General features: G+C 33.4%; 2 protein-coding genes across 2 annotated transcripts; both read right to left on the reverse strand.

Moving 5' to 3' along the window:
* Positions 1–4647: 4647 nt before the first annotated feature.
* LOC100819988 (scarecrow-like protein 3) lies at positions 4648–7266 on the reverse strand. The gene has a single exon (XM_003538624.5). It carries the CDS (start codon positions 6425–6427, stop codon positions 5006–5008), a length of 1422 nt encoding a protein of 473 aa, XP_003538672.1. The 5' UTR covers positions 6428–7266; the 3' UTR covers positions 4648–5005.
* A 3975-nt stretch (positions 7267–11241) lies between these two features.
* On the reverse strand, positions 11242–20060 carry CYP97B2 (Cytochrome P450 97B2). The gene is made up of 14 exons (NM_001248605.2): positions 19884–20060; positions 19219–19399; positions 18821–18928; positions 17639–17723; positions 15670–15908; positions 15079–15252; positions 14908–14955; positions 14732–14791; positions 14486–14572; positions 14278–14366; positions 13875–13966; positions 12301–12362; positions 11633–11782; positions 11242–11547 (listed from the first exon to the last, which is right to left on the reverse strand). Exons 1-14 carry the CDS (start codon positions 20012–20014, stop codon positions 11323–11325), a joined length of 1731 nt encoding a protein of 576 aa, NP_001235534.2. The 5' UTR covers positions 20015–20060; the 3' UTR covers positions 11242–11322.
* Positions 20061–20144: the final 84 nt, after the last annotated feature.

The following is a 20144-nucleotide window of genomic DNA, read 5'->3' on the forward strand; positions in this document are numbered from 1 at the left end:
TTATGAATGGAAATGGCTTATGTGCCACCAAAAGAGAGATTATAAAACATGAGAGAAATTAATAGAAATTAAAAGGGCTAGCATGAAAAGTGGAAGTAAAAGAAAAGAATTGAAAAATGGCATATGAACCACTAAAGAATATCACAATATTTTTTCAGAAACTAGTGTAATTATGACCTTTGGTTTTGTCATGAGATCCTGAACTATTTTCACAAGTTTCAATCCAAAAAGACTTGATTATAGATTTAATTCTTGGTGTAAGACTTAGTCATAATTAAAATTCATTATTTTTCCCCAAGAATGCATTCTACAAAAAATCGAACTCAAGTCTCCTTTCATAAACTTAACATGTGTTGTCAACTGAGTTATACCTATTAAATAATGAGATCACAATATTGAATAGCCTTGTGAAATTCTTTCATGCCACAAGTTGAGCCCAATAAACGCCTAATCTTTTTGAATATGATCAAACAAATCCTTCAGGTCATCCCACAAAGCATAACAAATATGGGTGTGAGGATTATCATAAACATCAATCAAAAGTCAATATGACTGATTTTTTCAATGCACTTGAAAATGCACAGATTAATTGGAGTGAGATAAAGTATTCTCTTTCCATGAATTAGGCTTCTAGAGGCATTGATCGCTCATCAAAACCCAAGAAATTCACTAATTTATCATCTTCCTCACCACTCAAAAGAAATATCACATATAGGTTTCTTTTTCTGGTGAATATCAGTCTTTAAGGGTCTCACCTCTCCATTTGATGTTGAATTTAGGCATCCAACATTTGCATTCCTCGTATTCATATGTGCATGATCCAAAGGGGTCAAATTGTTAGACCCCACATGATTCTTTTTATTAGCACTTTGTCGTGTTTTATTGGCTTTAAAGCCACTAGGACGCCACTTGATGTTTTGTGGCCACGTCTCCTAATCCCGAAATCAATTTATTACGAGAGAAATATCTTACTTGGGGATACTATAGTGAGCTTTCCTCAATCATTAATGGCTTAAATGAAACGCACTGTTTCATTGAGTGGAGGTAAAAAATATGATATAATAATAAAGCATAAACCCTCCTTCCCCTTTATTTAGCACCCGAAAACCCCTCACCAAGTTCCTTCGTTCTTTTCTTTTCTTTTCTAACAGTAGAACCCTACTTCCCTTGTGCACCTCCATTTCTCTATTCTCATCGTCAACATCATTTCTCCTTTCTACATTTTTCCACTCATTTTCTCAATTGTTCTAAAACCCATTAAGTTCCCCACAACCTTGTGGTCCTCAAGCATGGAAGGAGATTAGGGTTAAAGGGAAAATACCCACATCCTTAAAATTTGTATATTTAAACTCTTTAAGGTAAATCCATAACTCATTGAGATATATGAGTATTTTTACGACATAGATTAGTTATGAGATATGTGTGAAGGATGGAAAAAATTTAAATAGTATAATTATTGTGATTTTCTTGAAACCATAGGCATGTTAAATTTGGAGATTTTATCCAATCTCTTGTTCTTTCAATTTTAATGCTTAGATTATGTGAAAAATAAGATGGTTGCTCTACTTAACAACATTGAAAGGCACTGATTGTGTTCTCTTTGGTTGTGAGTAGCTAATCTACTTAGTGACACTTTTAAATTCTTTTAGGAGAAGCAAATAAATTTCAAGATGTTCTCTTTTGTGATCTTTGATTCCTATAAGTACTTGAGAATGAAGTAAAATATTTATTTTGCTTGATCGAATTTTATTCTTAAGATTCTTAATGGTTTTGATAATGTATTTAAGAGGTGGAAATTGATTTTCTCATTATGAGTTTGTGATTGATTTTCATTTGCTACAATGAAGAGATAATGTAGCCTATGAGTCAAATACTCATCGTGTATATTTATTTGTCATTCATTGGAACAAAGAGAGAATATAACTCATGAGTTGAATATCCATAGTTCCTATAAGATCTGTTCGCTGGAACAAAAAGATAATGCAACATTCGAGCTAAATGTTGTAGTTCTATAATTATCATTCGTCAGAATAAAATAATGCAATCTAAGAGTGAGTTATATTTATTTTGTTGTTATTTAATGTTATTTAAATTCTTTATGGATGTAAAAATCCGCTATGCTTGCTCTCTCCTTCTTGTCCACTTTATATTTAATGCTCTCACTAAGTATTTGTGAGTTACCCTTTTTTTTTTTTTCATTTTCCCCCCTCAAATATACAAGTGGTTGAGTAGTTTACTTCTTGAGATTTGTCGACTTTCTCAGTAATTTGTTCATCTTTTTTGTAAGCCTCCATTGTGTATGATAGAGAAGTTTTTTTTTATGTGACTTCAATATAATGCAATTATAAGGATAAAGGTAGTAATAGATATAGAAAAAAAAATCCTTTATTTTGAGATGTAGATGATCCTATTTTATAAATATACTAATGATGTAATTATGTTGTTTTGAAATACTTTGATGATTAGTATGTATGACCTATATCACTATTAATTGATATATTAGATATTATGTCAAGGACTTATGTTGTGATATGTAACTTTAGAGTGAGACACTCTTAAACTGTCACTAAGAAAATTATAGTTTGTGAGTTGATTACGATTCAAGAGTAAGTCATAAAAGTAAATATTGATCCTAATTCATTAGTATTGGTTGCATCACTAACTCACATTTCAGTTTCGTCATGCTCATCATTATCTTGATGAATGTCCCTAACTTTTTTGTAGATTTATTTTTGAAATGACTACCTTATTCCTTCTACGGTTATATTTTTTTCACAAGCATTCAAGTTCTATAATTAAAATGAGACCTAGATTGGCTACCTTTTGCGTCAAAGATCTTGTAACATATCCCCCCTAATTTGCATGGTTGCAATTAATATTTTTGCTGACATTAGCCCTCATGTTTGATAAATCATTCACCTGGTTGTCACCATGCATCGACGTAGTAGTCATCTCCGAAATTTCCATTATCACCATCATATGGGATAACCTTTTCAGAATAATGTTCTTTTACATGGCCATATCGACCACATTCAAAGCATACTAGATGAAGTCATTCCTATTCTAGGTGTAATACCATACCTCTAATTTTGATGGTTGTCGCCAACTTCTTAACCAATGATTGAGTCTAACCAATTAGATACTTTGAAATGGGTCATTTTGCACAACCCCTATTCTTTGAAGTGAGACTCATGACATGAATTATGTAGATTGAAGAGCTATCAATCTTTACACCAACGAGGCAATGTTGTACTTTGATAATAGGAAAAAAGGATCAAAATAAACATATTTCTAAATCATGAAAATTTTAAAACTAAAAAGGAAACGAAAATAAAAGACAAATTTGAAACCCAACAAAACCTAAGTAACTTGAAACTTGAGAAGTACAAAAACTTTAAAAAATGATGAATCTCATTCTTTATGTAAAAATTGTATAGTTGAATAATGTGTTTAGTTACACATTATTGACGTAGCTTTGTATGTTTAGTTTGAAACCAACAAGCATAATTTCTTTGTATTTTAGTAAATTGTCGCAATTTTTCATGTTTATTCCAAACACTTTGTGAGTTTGTCTTATGCTTTTTCGATCTATCTTAATTACCTAACACTTTTCATATTGCTCATTGTGTGTTTGAATTTGTGTTTTTTTACATTGTCTATCATTATTTTTTCACGTCAAATTCACTTTAGATGTAGAAGTAACTAAGAATCTTATTTGATGGGAATTTTCATGTTTGATGATTTAAATCAAACACACACTTAATAAGTTGAAATGAATCATCTTAGAATAAAAATAAAAATGAATTGATTGGATATTGCTAAACATTAGTTAAACGACTAGCTGGGACTGAATATCTAGACTAATGTTGAGAGGTTTAAATAACTTATAGTCCTTCATATATTCAAACATAATTGTACAAAAAATGAAACTATATATGTGGGGTTGGAGGTTGAAATGATGTTACATCCTTTTATATCATTCTATTTTAATCATCTAATATTTTACAAAAATATATAAATAAGTATAAGTACATTAAGTATCTTAAAAATATACATAACTTTCGATATTTTTTTTAAAAAAATTAATCTGTAAATTTCTGAATTATTTAAAGATTTTTAAATAAATCTCTAAATCCTTGAGAAATGTAGTCAAATATTCAATTAAAAATAATTGATAAGTTCATTAACTTAATTATAAAATTTTAAATATAAGAATTTATTTTAAAATTCTTAAAGTAGTTCAGAATATTTCAGATTAATTTAACTTTTATTTTTATTAAGTGGAGAAATTTTAAGATGTTATTAGACGATTTAAGATATTTTTCAGAGTAAACCTCCCAATGTCTCAAAAACTGACAAACATGAGGACTATCTTTCTCTTTTCCCAATCTTGTTCTCTTGGCAGTTCCACTGAACCGTTGCCATCTGATCAGACAATGCAGGAATTGTCGAAAGAGATGCTCGTGGTTGCGGGCTATGGAATTTGCTACCTGGGGGAATGAGAATAACTCAAGTCTGAAATTTGAAAAATCAACTTATACTAACCAAGCAAATGAGAAGAAAAAAACAAACTTAGACACACTTATATAAAAACTGTTTTCTAATTATATGATCCGGTAATTTACGCAATAAAAATGTGCACTAATATAAAAAACAACTTAGATTAGCTCTTGCACAACAGATACAGATAGGTTACAGTATAGGAATTAGTGAAAAACAAAATGAGCATAACACTAAACAATGGAATGGTGAACACAACCAGAAATAAGTGTTTCACTCTCACTCCCTCACACCTTTCCATCTTCCCATTTCTCTCTTGACAGAATTTCACAGGGAAATAAGGAAATAGAAGTATGCCTAAATTGATCTTCATTACTAGTCATTACCATATTGGTAAAACTCTTTCATACAATTAGAAACAAAGAAAAGAAAACAAAATCTATCCATTACTACATGACTAATTTCCTTCTTTATGATGCTTCAATAATCTATCTATCTATCTATCTTATTTCCTTGGTGTCCAAGCTGTTATGAAAAACAAGGGTCGCTCCTGCCAGCACATCATAACCCGACCACATTCCTCCTTCATCTTGTAACCCTCACAGCCATAGGTCTGCAAGAACCTCCTTCCCTGCAGCATCCCATAATAGCTAATAGGCACGTTTGCAAAGCCAGAAAAGTCAAGTCTTTGGATCCACCTATCCATCCTTTCGTGCCTTTTTTTTCTTTCACATCCTTCACAAGCTATGATGTTCTTTATCTCCTCACCAAAAAGCATCTTCTCAAGTTTTATTCTGTCCAAGGAAGCTCTTGAGACCGTGGACTCCAAACAATCAAAATATGCAGCATAAGAAAATAGAGCTTCTGCCAGCCTCTCCATCATGGTCAAACAGTTGTGATTAAAGTCTTGTTCAGTTACAACCATTACTTTTGGGGATAAACCCCACAAGGCATTAAGAAAGCTCTCCGAATTCATCGAAGCCGATGAGGACGCTGGCGAGGATGAGGCAGAAGCTGAGGCTGAATCGGGACTCGGGCTATAGCCGTCAAGCAAATCTCCCAATGTGTTCTGGTTTGTTAGGAGACCTTTCTGCAGGTGAATTGCATTTGAGTTTTTCGACAAAAGAGGCAATTTTCTCCGAGAGGCATCGTCATCCAAGGCCAAAAGGGAGTGCAACTGCATAATAGAACTTATTGCTAGTGCCTCCCCAGTTTTAACCCCAAGTTTTTCGAAATCAAGATTTTCCAACTTGCTGAGCACAGGGTTGAATTGGAATGGGATATCCAACTTTTCTGCCTCCTCAGTGAGTTTATGAGCCATCTGATCCAGAACCTCTTTCTGGTGATGGACCCCGGTGATTTTCAAATGTGGAGGGCCTTCAGAACGTGCACTCAAAACTTGGAGGAGAGCAATCCACTGCGCCGGCCCAGCCGCATTGAGATCAATTACATGCACCATTTTCTCCCCTTCCATGGCTTCAACAATAGCTTGATTTGTCAGAATATATGAGAACTTCAGGAAGGGTAAAAGCTCAAAGAAGAGCTTTTGAACAAGAATTTCATCAGAAACCATAGGTATTCTGTTGGAATTGAGGGCCCTATGGATGCCGGGCCATGTTCTAAGTATCCGATCAGCGAGTGCTTCAGAAAAATATGAAGCAATTCGCTGCATAGTATCCCCATCAAGAGAGGCATGCTGGGAAATCTGCTCAAGTGTGAGGTTTGCATTTTGTAAATCACCGGTGGCTACAAAATTAGCACCAGCGAGCAACAAATGGATCAATACCAAACCCCTTTCCTCGCATTTCATTTGATAGGGAGATGATCCTAAGCTAGGTGAAAGTGAGAGAGACATCATGGAAAAGAACTGAAGAGATGAAGAAGAAGTTACAGAAGATGACCCTTCTTCTTGAAACATGGATTCCATGTAACACCAACACTAAAAATCTTATAGATGTTGAGACGGTGGCAAAAGGCAATAACTAACAACTATCAAAGAGACACGCAAGTTCGATCAAACCTTTTAGGCTGTAAGATATCAACACCTCACACCTTGTACAATGCATGGGATAAGATTGATGATATCAGAAGCATAAGAGAAGGAGGCCTCTTTTCCCACTAAATCCAGCACAAATTTACGGAGAAAAGTAGGTAAGCGGTGGAAAAGAAAGCAGCAGGGAATCCTACCATACACGAAAACCACATTCAAGAATCCATGGAGAAAAGCAAAACCGCTGGTGGGTTTGCGATTGGAGCTGAAATCAAATGAAGCCCCCTGAAAATTCCAAAGCTTGCGGGTGTGAACACTCTGAAAAAATAAAAAGCAGAAAGCGTTGAGAAGTAGTAGTTTTATTCTGTGGGAGTGGAATTCATTGCTTGGATTGAAGGAAGGAGTAGTTGTTCATGGCAACGTTGTCGACAATGCGTGAAGGGGTTCTCTTTTCTTTATTGTTTTGTTGTCCTTCACTGGTTAGTGGAGTGTGAAATTGGAGAGAGTGTGTTGTGTCATGTGTGTGAGGGAGAGAGAGAGAGAGTAGAGTCTTGGTTCGGTTGTTTCTGTCTTTATTATCTTTCTAAAACTAAAACTAAAACTAAAAAACTGTCCTTTCTCTCTCTAGAAGTTGTGTTTGGTTGCTCAGTAATAAGGCTTGTATGTTTAGACGCCTTCTTTTGTCTTTACCTTGGGTGGATAGGGAATCGGGGCTGGCCAAAGGGCTTTTAATATTCCCTAAGGTTGCAAGAATCCAAACATGCCTTAGCAAAGACAAACATTGGCCTCAGATTTGTCTCCTAGCGGGGTGAGTGAGAAGGGCAAGAAAGCTCCCGAAATGCTTCCAAGAGAAGGTTTTTGTTTTATTTCCAAAGGCAATGTTACAAATGCTATTATCTTATTCTATCCAAGACAAACAGACAAGGATGTTAAGGAAGACTCCAAAAGTAGATTGTACATTTATCTCTATTTGTGGATTCTTAGGTGGCACTTACCAACACTACCATACCAGCTACGCTCCATTTTTCTTAGGAATTCCCAATTTTCTTAGAAAATTACCAAACTCGAATAACACGCCTGCTGACTTGCTGCTTAGGTGCCGCGTAATCAAATCAGATACTCACTAACTGTATTGCTTTCTGATTCTAATGACTACAAAAACTACTACACCTATCGTATCCACACAGTGGGAATGATTTTATTCTTTTTTTTCCACCGTAAAAGTCATCTTTGATGCGAGGAAGTTTTTGCTGGAGAGGAACTTTTAAGAATAAGATTTCCAAAAAGAATTACTATAAGACATGTTTAATTATTATGGTTTTTTAAAATAATATATTTTCACCGATTATCATAGAAAGGCTTAATAACTATACACTTAATTGAAAAAAATTATTCTCATTTATTTATTAAAACCTTTTGTTTTTAAAAAATATTCTTAATTTCTTTTGTTTTAGAATAATCGCAAAACTAAACACGAAATTTCCAACTACATATTTCATCTTACAAGAAGATTGTCGTTATTAGATGAATAATGTATAAGTCTCGTCACAATTGGTGTCATCAGATCATATTCATTGTCATTTCAAATGATAGTGTAAATGCAATACCTATAAGTGATATGATAAATATCGTATCTTAAAGACTCACAATCTTAAACAAAGAGATAACACCTTCATGAACATAAGACAAATACTCTTTTTTGTAATGATAGGAAGATACATGTTTTTCACCACTTTGTCGAATAACATCATAATTAGGTTAAGTCACATTCAGTGTAATATCAAATGTAGGTGTAGCTACAATACCTATAAGTGACATGACATACATCGTATCTTGATGATTATAATTATAAACAAAGGAACAACACATTCATGAATACGAGACAAATATCCCTCTATCAAGTGTATGTAAATATTCCACTTTACAATTTCAAGAAGGTATATGTTTTTCATCACTTTAACACTTTGTCAAACAACATCATCACTTATTTATGTCACATTCATTACCACATCAAACGGTGTAATTTCAAAACCCACAAATGATATGACAAATGTTGTGCCTTGATACTCACACCCTAAACAAAGGGAGACCACCATCAAGAACACAAGAAAAAGACCCTCGGTCAATCATATATAAATACTCTTCTTTGCAATCTCAAAAAAATACATATTTCTTATCACTTTGTGTCATTATTTTGTAGAATTCAAACTTTGAGAGTCGAAGTTCCTGTAGGTATATATACTCTCGTCATGAACTCAAAACAAGATATTTTCCAAATCACCATGTATGATATCATTAAAAAGTCCAACAAAATGCTTCCATCAACTTACTTTCTGGTTTGCCTTAAAACATCTTTCATTAAATAAAATAAAAATATCGCACAACTACAAATATCTATTTTATTTGCATATTGATATATATGATCATTAACTATTGAATTAATAAAATTTAATTTGTACATAAGTTTATGGAAGGAAATAACTTTAGTGGTAGTTATTCCTAAAATAAATTAATCTTTCTCTAAGAGAGAAATTAAAAAAAGTTTGAAAAAATGATTTTTTAGATTAAAACCTAACCCCTTTTTTAAAAAAGAAAAACTCAACATTGTACATGTTTAGTTAAAATTAGCCTCTTTCTTTTTTTTTTTAAAAAAGGGTTAAATTGTGCTCGCTTGAATCAAGACATTTAGTAAGTAAAATAAGAAATAATTATATTGACATCTCCTTAAATTAATAATAAGTATGGATTTAAATAAATTATATTAATACTATAAATGGTTTATATATCATCATTCAATTATAAAATTATTGTATATAATAAAATTGTTAATTTTTATAATAATTATTATAAAAATCACATTTTTAATAATTTATAATTGATTTATAGTATAATATTTTTATTAAAACTAAACCATAATCAATAATATTATAAAAATGAATTGTTTTTTTAATTTTTTTTACTCAATTTTTTACTTTTTGTTTTTAAAAAAATAAAATCGTGCAATACGCGGTTGCATTGATAGTATATAAAGTATGTAGAACTTGTTCGATTTGAAACTGACACCTAAATCCAGTATATAATTATCAAACATTACATCTTCATTCTTCCGTTAACGGTATGTAGGTGATTTAATGATTTTAACAGCACTTTTTATTAATTTATTTTTCAAATATGTTAATGGTTAAAATATTCACGAATTGTTTGTACTTTGTAGTATCCCCCAGAAACTCAAAACCCAAAAAGCACACAATGAGGAATGGGGGGAAAAGATGGGTTGCAACCGCCAATTGCAAACAGCGGCAGGTTACATCATCACCTTTCTTTCTTTGCAGTCTACTGTTTCTAGAAAGGCATAAAATAAAACCACATTAACATTTATTACTTTCTGAAAATCTTAGGCTATTGTGTCAAATTAATTCTTATGGAGTACCTGCACTAAATATGGATTTTCTTGACGCTGTAAACATGAGAGTAATTTTGCACAGTTTTAGTCAAATGAGTGGTATATATATATATATATGACTTCTACTAGTTCTATTTTCTTTCAAGTTTCACCACTAATGAAAAATTACAATTCTAGAAATTCAATAATGTATTTATGCAATGCTTAATATTAGGGCGGACCAAAACAAATTTGGAGGGTCATTCGTTTGTCTTTGTTGGATATTCATACTTGTTATCACGCTTGTCTGTTTTGTTCTTTCTTTCTCTTTCGGTTAATATGGGGTTTTGTGTGCTCTGTCTATGAAGTTGAATTGCTGCAAGAAACATTAATTCTTGATATAGGTTTGAATTGGTACAACACCAATACACCATCCATAATATAGGTTCGAATTGTTATTGTTATTTATAAAAGCAACTTTTGCCTTTCAAAAAAAAAAATCCCGTGTTATTTGCTTTCAAATCAATGTCAAAACTTTCCAAGTTGGGTACTTTGGTGAATATCCTACAAGTGAAACAGTTTGTAGTTTGTCATGCAAAAGTAATACAGAATCTTACGCTAAAAGATTACGTCGAACCAAACAGAAAATTTCTTTCCAAGATTACAAGTTGCGCGAATTAAGCTTCTACCTCACTTAATACTTACTACTATATATATTTATATGTTTTAGTTTTTTTTTATTATCTCAAAGCAATTAATATTTTAGAATTTCAAAGTTGAATTAATATTATCTTTTCAAATATATCCTTATTTAATATCTCACTACTAATGATCCAGACATTAAGAATCAAGAGATATTAGTTTAAATATACTAATATTTTACTTTCATTAAATATTTTTTAAACTATATGCATTAACCTTACAATAATGGAGACTAACATTGCTGATGTTGACATGAGTCAAGAGTAATTTTTAAATCAAACGGGATACCAGTGCAATTACCACTAACTTTAGGAGAGGAGATGACGTAAATAGTTGTCATTAATTGTTCTATTATAATTTCAAAGTAGGGCAAATGTCAGGATGCGTGACATTCCTTTTACTTAGTAGTTTTTGTCCAACAGAAAGAAGCTTTTGAAATAAGGAAAATGAGGAAGGGAAATGCGAGGGAAAGATCAACGGAAAAACCTTAAGCCAAGTCTTCTTTGTTCAATTGTTCAATCGATGAGCTAATAAAGTACTAATTGATGAATATTAGCAAGGGAGTACTCTATTTTACTTATTTATTTTAGGTTAAGAACTAATATATTCGTGTTAAATTTCTCAAACACGATATAACCAAAAAGTAAATAAATTCTCAAAGAGAGGAGTCTAGGAATTTATTCATATTATTCTCAAAGAATAATAATATACATTATTCTGTATAAGAAAAATGGCCACAGTACATATGTCAACGTAAATTAGATCTCTTCTTCAATCTGCACCACATTCCATTTTTGGTATGAATAGTTGCCCCAGTAACTAGTTCCACCGATTCAGGGGTCCCTTTTAGTTCCACGTCAAAATTCTGGAGCAGCATAGTCAACGCTACAGTGGACTCCATCAGAGCAAATTGGTCCCCAACACATTTTCGTGGTCCGCCACCAAAAGGTAAGAATGCAAAATCCGATATAACCTGATAAGGTAAACATTTCTTGTCAATGTCCAAGAATGAGTTAACACACACACACACACACAAAGAAAAAGGAGCAAGAAGCAACCTCGTTCGGATACAAGGCTCCGGGACTTCGAGATGGATCAAGACCAGCCCATCCTTCAATTTCTTCATTCTTGTTTTGCACAAGAAATCTCTCTGGTTCGAAGTCATCAGGGCGGTCCCAAAAATATGGAGATCTATGGAGATTATATACCTGAATATAGGAATACTTAGGTGGCCATACAAATAAATGAAGTGAAATTGAGCAAAATAACCAAAATCACAAGACAAACTGTTGTTGTATTTAAGTGTTAGTGGTAAACCAAGTTATGAGTACTCTCTTGATTTTTTTTATAACAAAAATGGTAGCAACTAGCAAGGATAGGTTATTTGTCGGGAAATAAAAAAAAAAAAAGAAGTTTACTGCAATACTAACAAAGTATTAATGGCATGTCTTAGATCCCAAAGGCAATGGCCCACCTAAAGGATTGCCTATTTCCCCACGCAAAAGTTACAAACAAAAAACTGCCACAACTGTGTGTGGGGGGGGTGGGGGGAACTCCCACACGGTACCCCTCTCTTGGTTGTTAAGAAAGTGTAAATTAAATGTGCCATTCTGATTTACAAAAGGGGACCCTATCATGTTCCTGTATAACGTTGGAGAATTCTTGTCCATAAAATCCATGCATTTGTTCATAAAAGAAACAAGAAGCCACATATGTTTGTACTCACAGAAATGAAGACATCAGTCCCAGCAGGAATTGCATAACCATCTTTTTCACCTTTGTGCCCACCTGGAGAAGTGACGTTACATAAGTTCATACATACAGCATCTCAAATGGAAGCAACAAATAAAAATTAACTAGACAGAAAAGAAAAGTAGTCACATTACTCATTGAACATAGAAATTGTAGATCATAAAATCTCAGCTACCAAAAATGCGGATTCCTAGTAATTAAACTAATTTACAATACTGCTTGAAGATGATGCATAAGTGAATCATCAGATGTCTAAACAAAATAAATCTGGTTGACCTCGATGACTAATTTACAATTTAAAGAATTTAATTAGAACAGCTGACAGTGTAAATGTATTTGACAATATCATCCAACTATAAATTGTCATATGTATAAAAAGATTATTGATTTTTCTAATAATTACTTTAAAAGTCACATCTAAGGTCATCTCTATTTGGTTACAATGTGAAAATCTTTACAGTAACAATGCATGAAAGCAACACTCTAATTTAAAACTATTTGACCTCAATCTAAGGAAACCCATTCTGTTTGGATTCCTTTACCCATTTTAGCACCTTCTACCTAGCTTCTTTTTTAGGCTTTCTTGGTTCCTTTCAGTTCTCCATTCTCAGAAATTAACCCCTTAGGTTCTTTCATTAGTGAATCCTTATTTCAGTTTCTGATTCATAATGCATCTCCTTTGACAGGCTTTTTCTTGGAAAGCTAAACCTTCCTCCAAGGTTAAGGTTTTGTGTGGGAAGCAATGAATAAAAAGATAAACAATAATGATTTGTTACGGGTGTATAGGCTTCATAAAGTTCTCACAGTTGATGTTTGTTCATGTTCAACTCCACAGTAGCTCTAAAACAAGTAGCAAGCCCCTTTTTGCACGGTAGTTTCTGTCTGGGGAACATTGTATCTGTCCACCTAGCTTTGAACTCTGTTTCTATCCAGCTAGATGTTTCGAGAGCAACAGGGAAAAGATGCTGTGGAATTGTGCTTTTGTGGCTAGCATGCAGCACATTTGGCAAGAGTGCAATGCCAGAATCTATTATTCAGAGATCTATATTCCTCCTTATCTTTTTTGTTCAATATGCTTGTTTCTGTCTCCTTGCCCCATAAGCACATGAAACTGATTTGATCTTTTGAACTGATGCATGTTCTTCATTGTGTTTTTCTTCCCTATCTTCAGAGGATTTCTGATTGTTCTACACTGTATTCTTTTTCACTCTGAAATTAATTCCTTTATCTCTATTTTGAGGTTGGAATTTTCTATATTATGTTCTATTAAGTAGGAGACTTCCAATCCACATTGCCCGTGCTAATTGGGCAAAGCATGACATCAATTAAGAAGTCCAAACAATATACATGTTCAATCTTTCATGATTGGTCCATTCCCTATTCCCTAACATGTTCCATTGTTCATTTACTTTTATATTGCGTGTGGATGGTTGGGATTCGAAACACTTGGACAATTTTAGTACTCAATGTTTAGATACCAAGTGATAACAGCAATAATGTAATTTGTTTCCATTCCATCTTTATTAAGTAATCAATAGAAACCAATACCTGGTAAAACATCAGATTTGAGTGAACGTCTAATCAGCAAAGGTGGTTGGGGGTATAAACGAAGAGCCTCCACAACAATCAATCTAATGTACCTGAAAGCATACAGTGTATGTAACAAACTGTATTACTCTAGTAGCTAAGTTGGTACAGCAGAATGTGATATTCCCTGAAAACACCCTACAGTCAACTCTGACATTCATGACAAACCTTGCTTTGTGAGAAAAGCTGACTGATTACAAAGTTCACATCAAGAAAAAAATAATTGAAAGTAACTACTTGTAATGCTTGTCTTTCATGTAGATGTGCCAATTTGTTATAATTTTAGTTAATCTTTCTGAATTATATAATGACCACCAAACTGGTTTCAGTGAATAAAAAAGGTAAATATGAAATGGAAACCTACTGCAATTCCTTAAGTGATTCAAAAGTTGGCCTCCCCGTACCCAGCACCAAATCTACCTCTGCTTGAGCCTTCTTCATTTTGCTAGGATTCTGTAATAAGGAAATTCGTAAGTATTAAGATGGTGTTGCACAAAGAGGAAAGTCAGAAAAAAACAACCCAAACTTTTCTATCATGAACAGGCACTTTGAGATACATTAGACTGACATACTTGAGCTAGGAGGAAAACTGCCCAAGTAAGAACTGCAGCCGTTGTTTCATGACCGGCAATAAGCATTGTCATTAAATCATCCCTCAACTGTCAAGAGAGAGAACAAAGTAAACAAAAGCCTACTTTGACAAGCTACCTGAAATGAAACATATTGTCTAAACAAGCAGTTTTACCGCTTATCCAAAGGAACCAAATTTTAGCCAGAATAGTTCTTTTTTAAGCATAATGGATCAGGAATAGATATACCTGACGATCATCAACATCAGCTCCCCGCATATCAACCAGGAAACGCAGAAGACTTGCATCCTGTAAACTCCTATCTTAATAAACTTGGTGGCAATTACATAACTCCTAGTTTTCAGGGAATTATTCTGATAGTTTTACATTAGCAATTAACATTAGATCCATTAAGATAAACACACCTTCAAATTTAAGTAATCCCTCTGCTGCAATTTCTCAACATCTGTTTCCTGCAAATAGAATGTAATCAAGACCATGTCATGCACTATCAATATAATATGAGAGTCTAACAATGATGATGGTTCCTGCAATCAATCATGCTATTCAATCATGAAATCAAAGTAGTATCTAACCTGTCTGCTCTCTTTTGCATTTCTGATAAGTCCATCAAGACAAGTATTGATGACCTTTAGGTCATCCTGAAACTTTCTTTGCCTTGGGACTATCCACCTTGCCAATGGAATTTTCCAATATGGAATGTAGAAAGTGGATCTGTGTTCAGCTTCAAAAAGAGTGCCATAGACTGCCTATAACAGACTTAAAAGCAGAGGATATATGAGCTCTCCTAACCATAGGTAAAGAGAACAAAAAAAAGTATGGTCTTGAAAATCATATTCCCAACATGGCCTAAAATTTTGACTTGTATTTCCAGACAGACTTTCATTAAATATACAAGCAGTTTATTATTGACAATATGATAAACTTTTGATAAGTCCTTGTTCTTTTTTACCCGCACAATTGTTTGTAGAAAACTAGAAACTATATTCAACACGTAACATGAAAGAGATTGAGCGTCGGGAGTACATATTAATAAAGAAGTACATTAGATAGGTAGCTAGATGCTTTTAAGGAGACAAAATATAAGAAAGAAAATTACCACGTCTACTTTCATTTACAATCAATAAATCAGTATACACTTGAAATGCATAACCTTTAAGTCAAACCTTAATAACTGGAGATTCTTTGGTGACAGAACCAAAGTCATAGTTGAACACACCAAGCCCAATAATATCAAGAGCCAAACTAGAAAACTCTGCCTCAAGATCCAATTCAATTGAGTCAGGTCCATCATAACCCTCTCCTTCAAGAAGCTTATTAAACTTCAATATTGTTCTTTCTGAACAAGTTGTGAATATTTTAACCATAGCTTCCAAGTATGAGTTATGGAAAGCCGGAGCAATGACTGCATATTTTATAAATATCAAGTCAAAGAAAACAATAATAATAGGTTACATTCATAAAACACTTGACATTATTAGCACAGGAAAGACAAGCTATACAAACCAATGATTATTATTTAAAACTAAAAAGTTATTCAGACTCATAACTTGTAACAGATAGCTGGTATTAATTTAGTTAATTACTGTAGTCCATAAGAATTGGAATGATGAGCTCCATTCATTTAATTTGAGGATGATACTTGACAGCATATTAGGGGACAACATTTAGGAATTGGAAGTTTATCTGTTTGAGGTTCTTTGTCGGCTCTAATAACACTTCAGGTTATTATCATAACAGATATTTTTCTAGGACAGCAGTAAGTAACTTTAAAATATAGGTTAGCAAATATCTTTGACAGTTCCAAATCAGTAAGTAACTTGTTGATATACCAAATTTGGATGTTTAATCTAGTCTTGGATGTGCTTACCACAAACATTCAAAATATTATCCCTAACAGATAATATAGTTTTGCTCAAGGAATCAAGGGAAGCAATTAACTTTAAACTTCGAAAACACATTTTGGAAATAAAGGGTTTTCACTTAAGTAGAAGTAAAACAAAGTATTTGCATTGCAATTTTAGCGAGAGCATAGGAATATGACAGGGAAGATAAAATAAGAGAAGATGTCATACCACAGGTTTCTAAGTTTAAATATCTTGGAACAATATTACAAAATAATGGGAGAAGTTAGTGAGGATGTCACACACAAGATACAAGCAGGATGACTAAAATGGAGAAAAGATACCGGAAGTTATTTGTAATCACCATGAACATCTCAAGCTCAAAGGAAAGTTTTATCATATTCTTATACTTCTGGCTATACTCCATAGTAGTGAATGTTGTTGGGCTTTAAAGTAACAAGAGAAAAGGGTGGAAGAAGTATAAATGAGAATGTTAAGATGGATGTATGGCCACACAAGAAAAAACAGGAAATGAGTATATATGAGGAGATATAGGTGTGAAATTGATTGAGGAAAAGATGACAAAAAATTTATTAAGGTGATTTGGACACATTCTAAGAAGGCCACTAGAAGCACTAGAGAGAAGAATAGATTGCATGGTTTTTAGGAAAGGGAGAAAGAGAGACCAAGGACATTGGAGAAGGTCGTTAGAGGGATCCAGTGGTGAATAATATCTCTGAAGATTTGGTCTTCACTCGAGCCAAATGGTGTCTTGTGATCCATGCAGCCAAATTCACCTAGTGGGATTAGGCTTTTGTCATTGTTTATTGTTGTTTATGGTACTTTCTTTTTTATGTTATTTTTCCCTATAAAGGAAGTGTATATCAAGAGAAACAAACAAATAAGAAAAATGGAGTATCAAGAATCTTCTTACTTCTATAAGCTACAATGATAATAAGAGAGACAAAGAGAATACATCAGCTCAAATGAGCATCCCAATCTCTTTGCAAATATAACATCTGAAAAATCCAAGAGCAGAAACCCATAAAGAGGCTAGGAAAACAAGCCTATCTTGTAAAATGTGTGCCATAATTGCTCTCAAAGGTAAATAAACCAAACTCCAGAAAAGAAGCCAGTGCTGCTGAAGCACCTTTCTAGTTTTAATACCTTCTACCTCCCAAAACTTTATGAAAGGGGAAAAAGACTTGTAAATTGAACAAAGGATCAGATGCAGAGTCAAGGAGGTAAAAGGGGGAGAAAATGACAGAAATATAAAATACAGTTTCTACACCTCTTCTCCTTTGCTTCCAAGTATCAAGGTCTGCTGGTATGAGTCCTTTGCCCATTATTGGTTCAAGGATATCAGCAAGTACTCCCTAGTTTTTTAATTAACAAGCAGATGCAAAAATTAGAGAAATTTTGAAGATGATTATAAAGTGAAATAAAATAGACATTACTCAATGAAATAGGCACATAAATTTGCCAGAAAACCAACATATCCCAGCTTGTAAAATCCTAGGGCAGAACATGTTTTACATTAGACTACATTTTAATGGGTAGCCCACTGGTCACAAATGTTTACATTTACTTTGTCAAGATTTACCAGTTACAATAATAATAAATAAAAAAATCCTTTTCCCACTACAGGAAAAAGACTAACTCAAGTTATTTATTTATTTATTTTTTCTTTTAAGAAAGTAATGTATCAGTTTCCTCAATTCTACTGTTACAAGGCGTCCTCAACCTGCTCTGCAAGGGCCGTACGAACTTAGCCTGTAAATTCTGAAGCACGTCATTTTCATAAAACTAATGAAGGGTAAACATGGTAGAGTTGATTAGCCTGTAAAGTTCAGAAGCTTGATGCCATTTTCAAAAAGGGATAAACAGAGGAGGAGTTAATTAGCCTGTAAAGTTCAGAAGCTTAATGCCATTTTCATCAAACTAATGAGTGATGAGCAGGGAAGGAGTTAATTTTATCATGAAGATTCTTAGTTAGAAAGAGGGTAGACAGGAAGCTGGTTGAAGGATAAAGTTGTAGTTTTGTTGGAGGAAACTACAGTTGAGATTTGAGAAGCCCGAGAATTTTTCAATAGATAAAATGTAAGTTGCTAAGAGTAAATGTATACTCTTCACAAATCAAATCCAATTTCAATTAGCTATCAAATATCACTGAAAACATTCTGGTATTTTCCATTTCATATTTTCTGGTTCATGTGAACATAAGATTAATTGAGGTTACATTTGCTGGGCACTGAACTCAACTATTCAGTTCATTTCAGTAATTGGAATAGCCAAAATAACATTTTGGTCCTTTTCGGGTTCAAACTTCATATGAATAAAGATCAACAGAGGATTAATTCGCTTAATATGAAGTTCATACCTTTCTATTCAAAAGGATGCCACAGATAAACAACTTCTCTGTCGATGGGCTGAACCAAGTGTAACAAAATTCAAGCAAGAGCTGAGATCATACCTTGTCATAAGAAAATGCATTTTCTCGCAGAATATGTCTAGCAACTATGGGATCTGATACAACAACAAATGCTTTTGGTCCAAAGGCAAGTTTATACACCGCACCATGCTGTGTCATGTTCAATAATATCCTCAGATACTAATTATTAAAATAGAATTGACTGAGTAAAGTCAAATATGATGGGAAGAGTAAACAAAACAATTTGAGTAATTTTATGAGCAAACTATATATTCTCATATAACTATAAGTTTGCATGCATTGAAGTAAAAACACCAACATTCAAAAGTAAAAAACTAAAACAAACAAATATAAGAATGAAAACAGAAAGGATAAGTGAAAGTGGGGAAAAAATCATATATAGGACACAACAAGTTCATGATTGAGAAAAGTGTAAGTACCTCCAAGAACCAATCATACAGTGAGAAAAAGAGAGGTCGACCAAGCAGATCTGAGACTGCACCTTCAGCTATGGGCATAGACCCTATACTTCCACCACTTAATAAGTCCGTGAGGAGGTTACTTGCATTGTCCAGCAGATTTCTACTTGATTTCTTCTTATCGGTATTAATTGATTGGCATCTACATTCAACACAAACAAGGCTTAAAACATATATTAAAATATGACATGCTCCTTTCAAGCTCTGAACATAAAATTAACATTGACAAATTATTAAACAGAAAAGCTCTGTGTATCCAGATTTGAATAAAACAAAACAAAACATTAGGAATTTATTTAGTTGTTGGAACAGTTTAAATTTGCAAGCATAACTACGCTTACTAGTTTCACATTCATTATTTACTTGAACAATAGGAATCCGAAGCAAGTTAGTGAAACTGAAACCAATAGGAAATTATGCAGCATTAACTTAAGAGAACAGTTTACAATTTCATTTCATTTGAAAATTAGGAAAACATGTGTTAGCGTTCGCGTATGGATAAAGTGATATTATCTAGCGTCTTGAATGAAAGTGGTATGATGCACAATTTCATTTTGGAGGAAAGGAAGGTGAAAGCGTGCATGCATGAGCAATTGGGCTCTGAAAAAAGGATTGGAGAAAAGAACCTGATTGAAGAAATCCGTTTGGGTTGAGAAAGTGAGAAATGATGAGTGAATGGAACAAGACGAGAATGAAATCTGGAGTGAAGATTGGCATCGGTGACGGTGGAGAGGGTGGAGGAAGTGGCGGCACTCATGGCGGTGCTGCGAGTGTTGAGTTCGGTCTGAAAATATGGTGCTGGCAAATTGGTACACCTACACTCTCCAATATAAACAAAAAAACAGAACGTCTCCACTACAAGGAAAAAAAATCTCGTGTATAATTAA

Source organism: Glycine max, chromosome 11 (assembly GCF_000004515.6).
Source record: "Glycine max cultivar Williams 82 chromosome 11, Glycine_max_v4.0, whole genome shotgun sequence".
Taxonomy (NCBI): domain Eukaryota; kingdom Viridiplantae; phylum Streptophyta; class Magnoliopsida; order Fabales; family Fabaceae; genus Glycine; species Glycine max.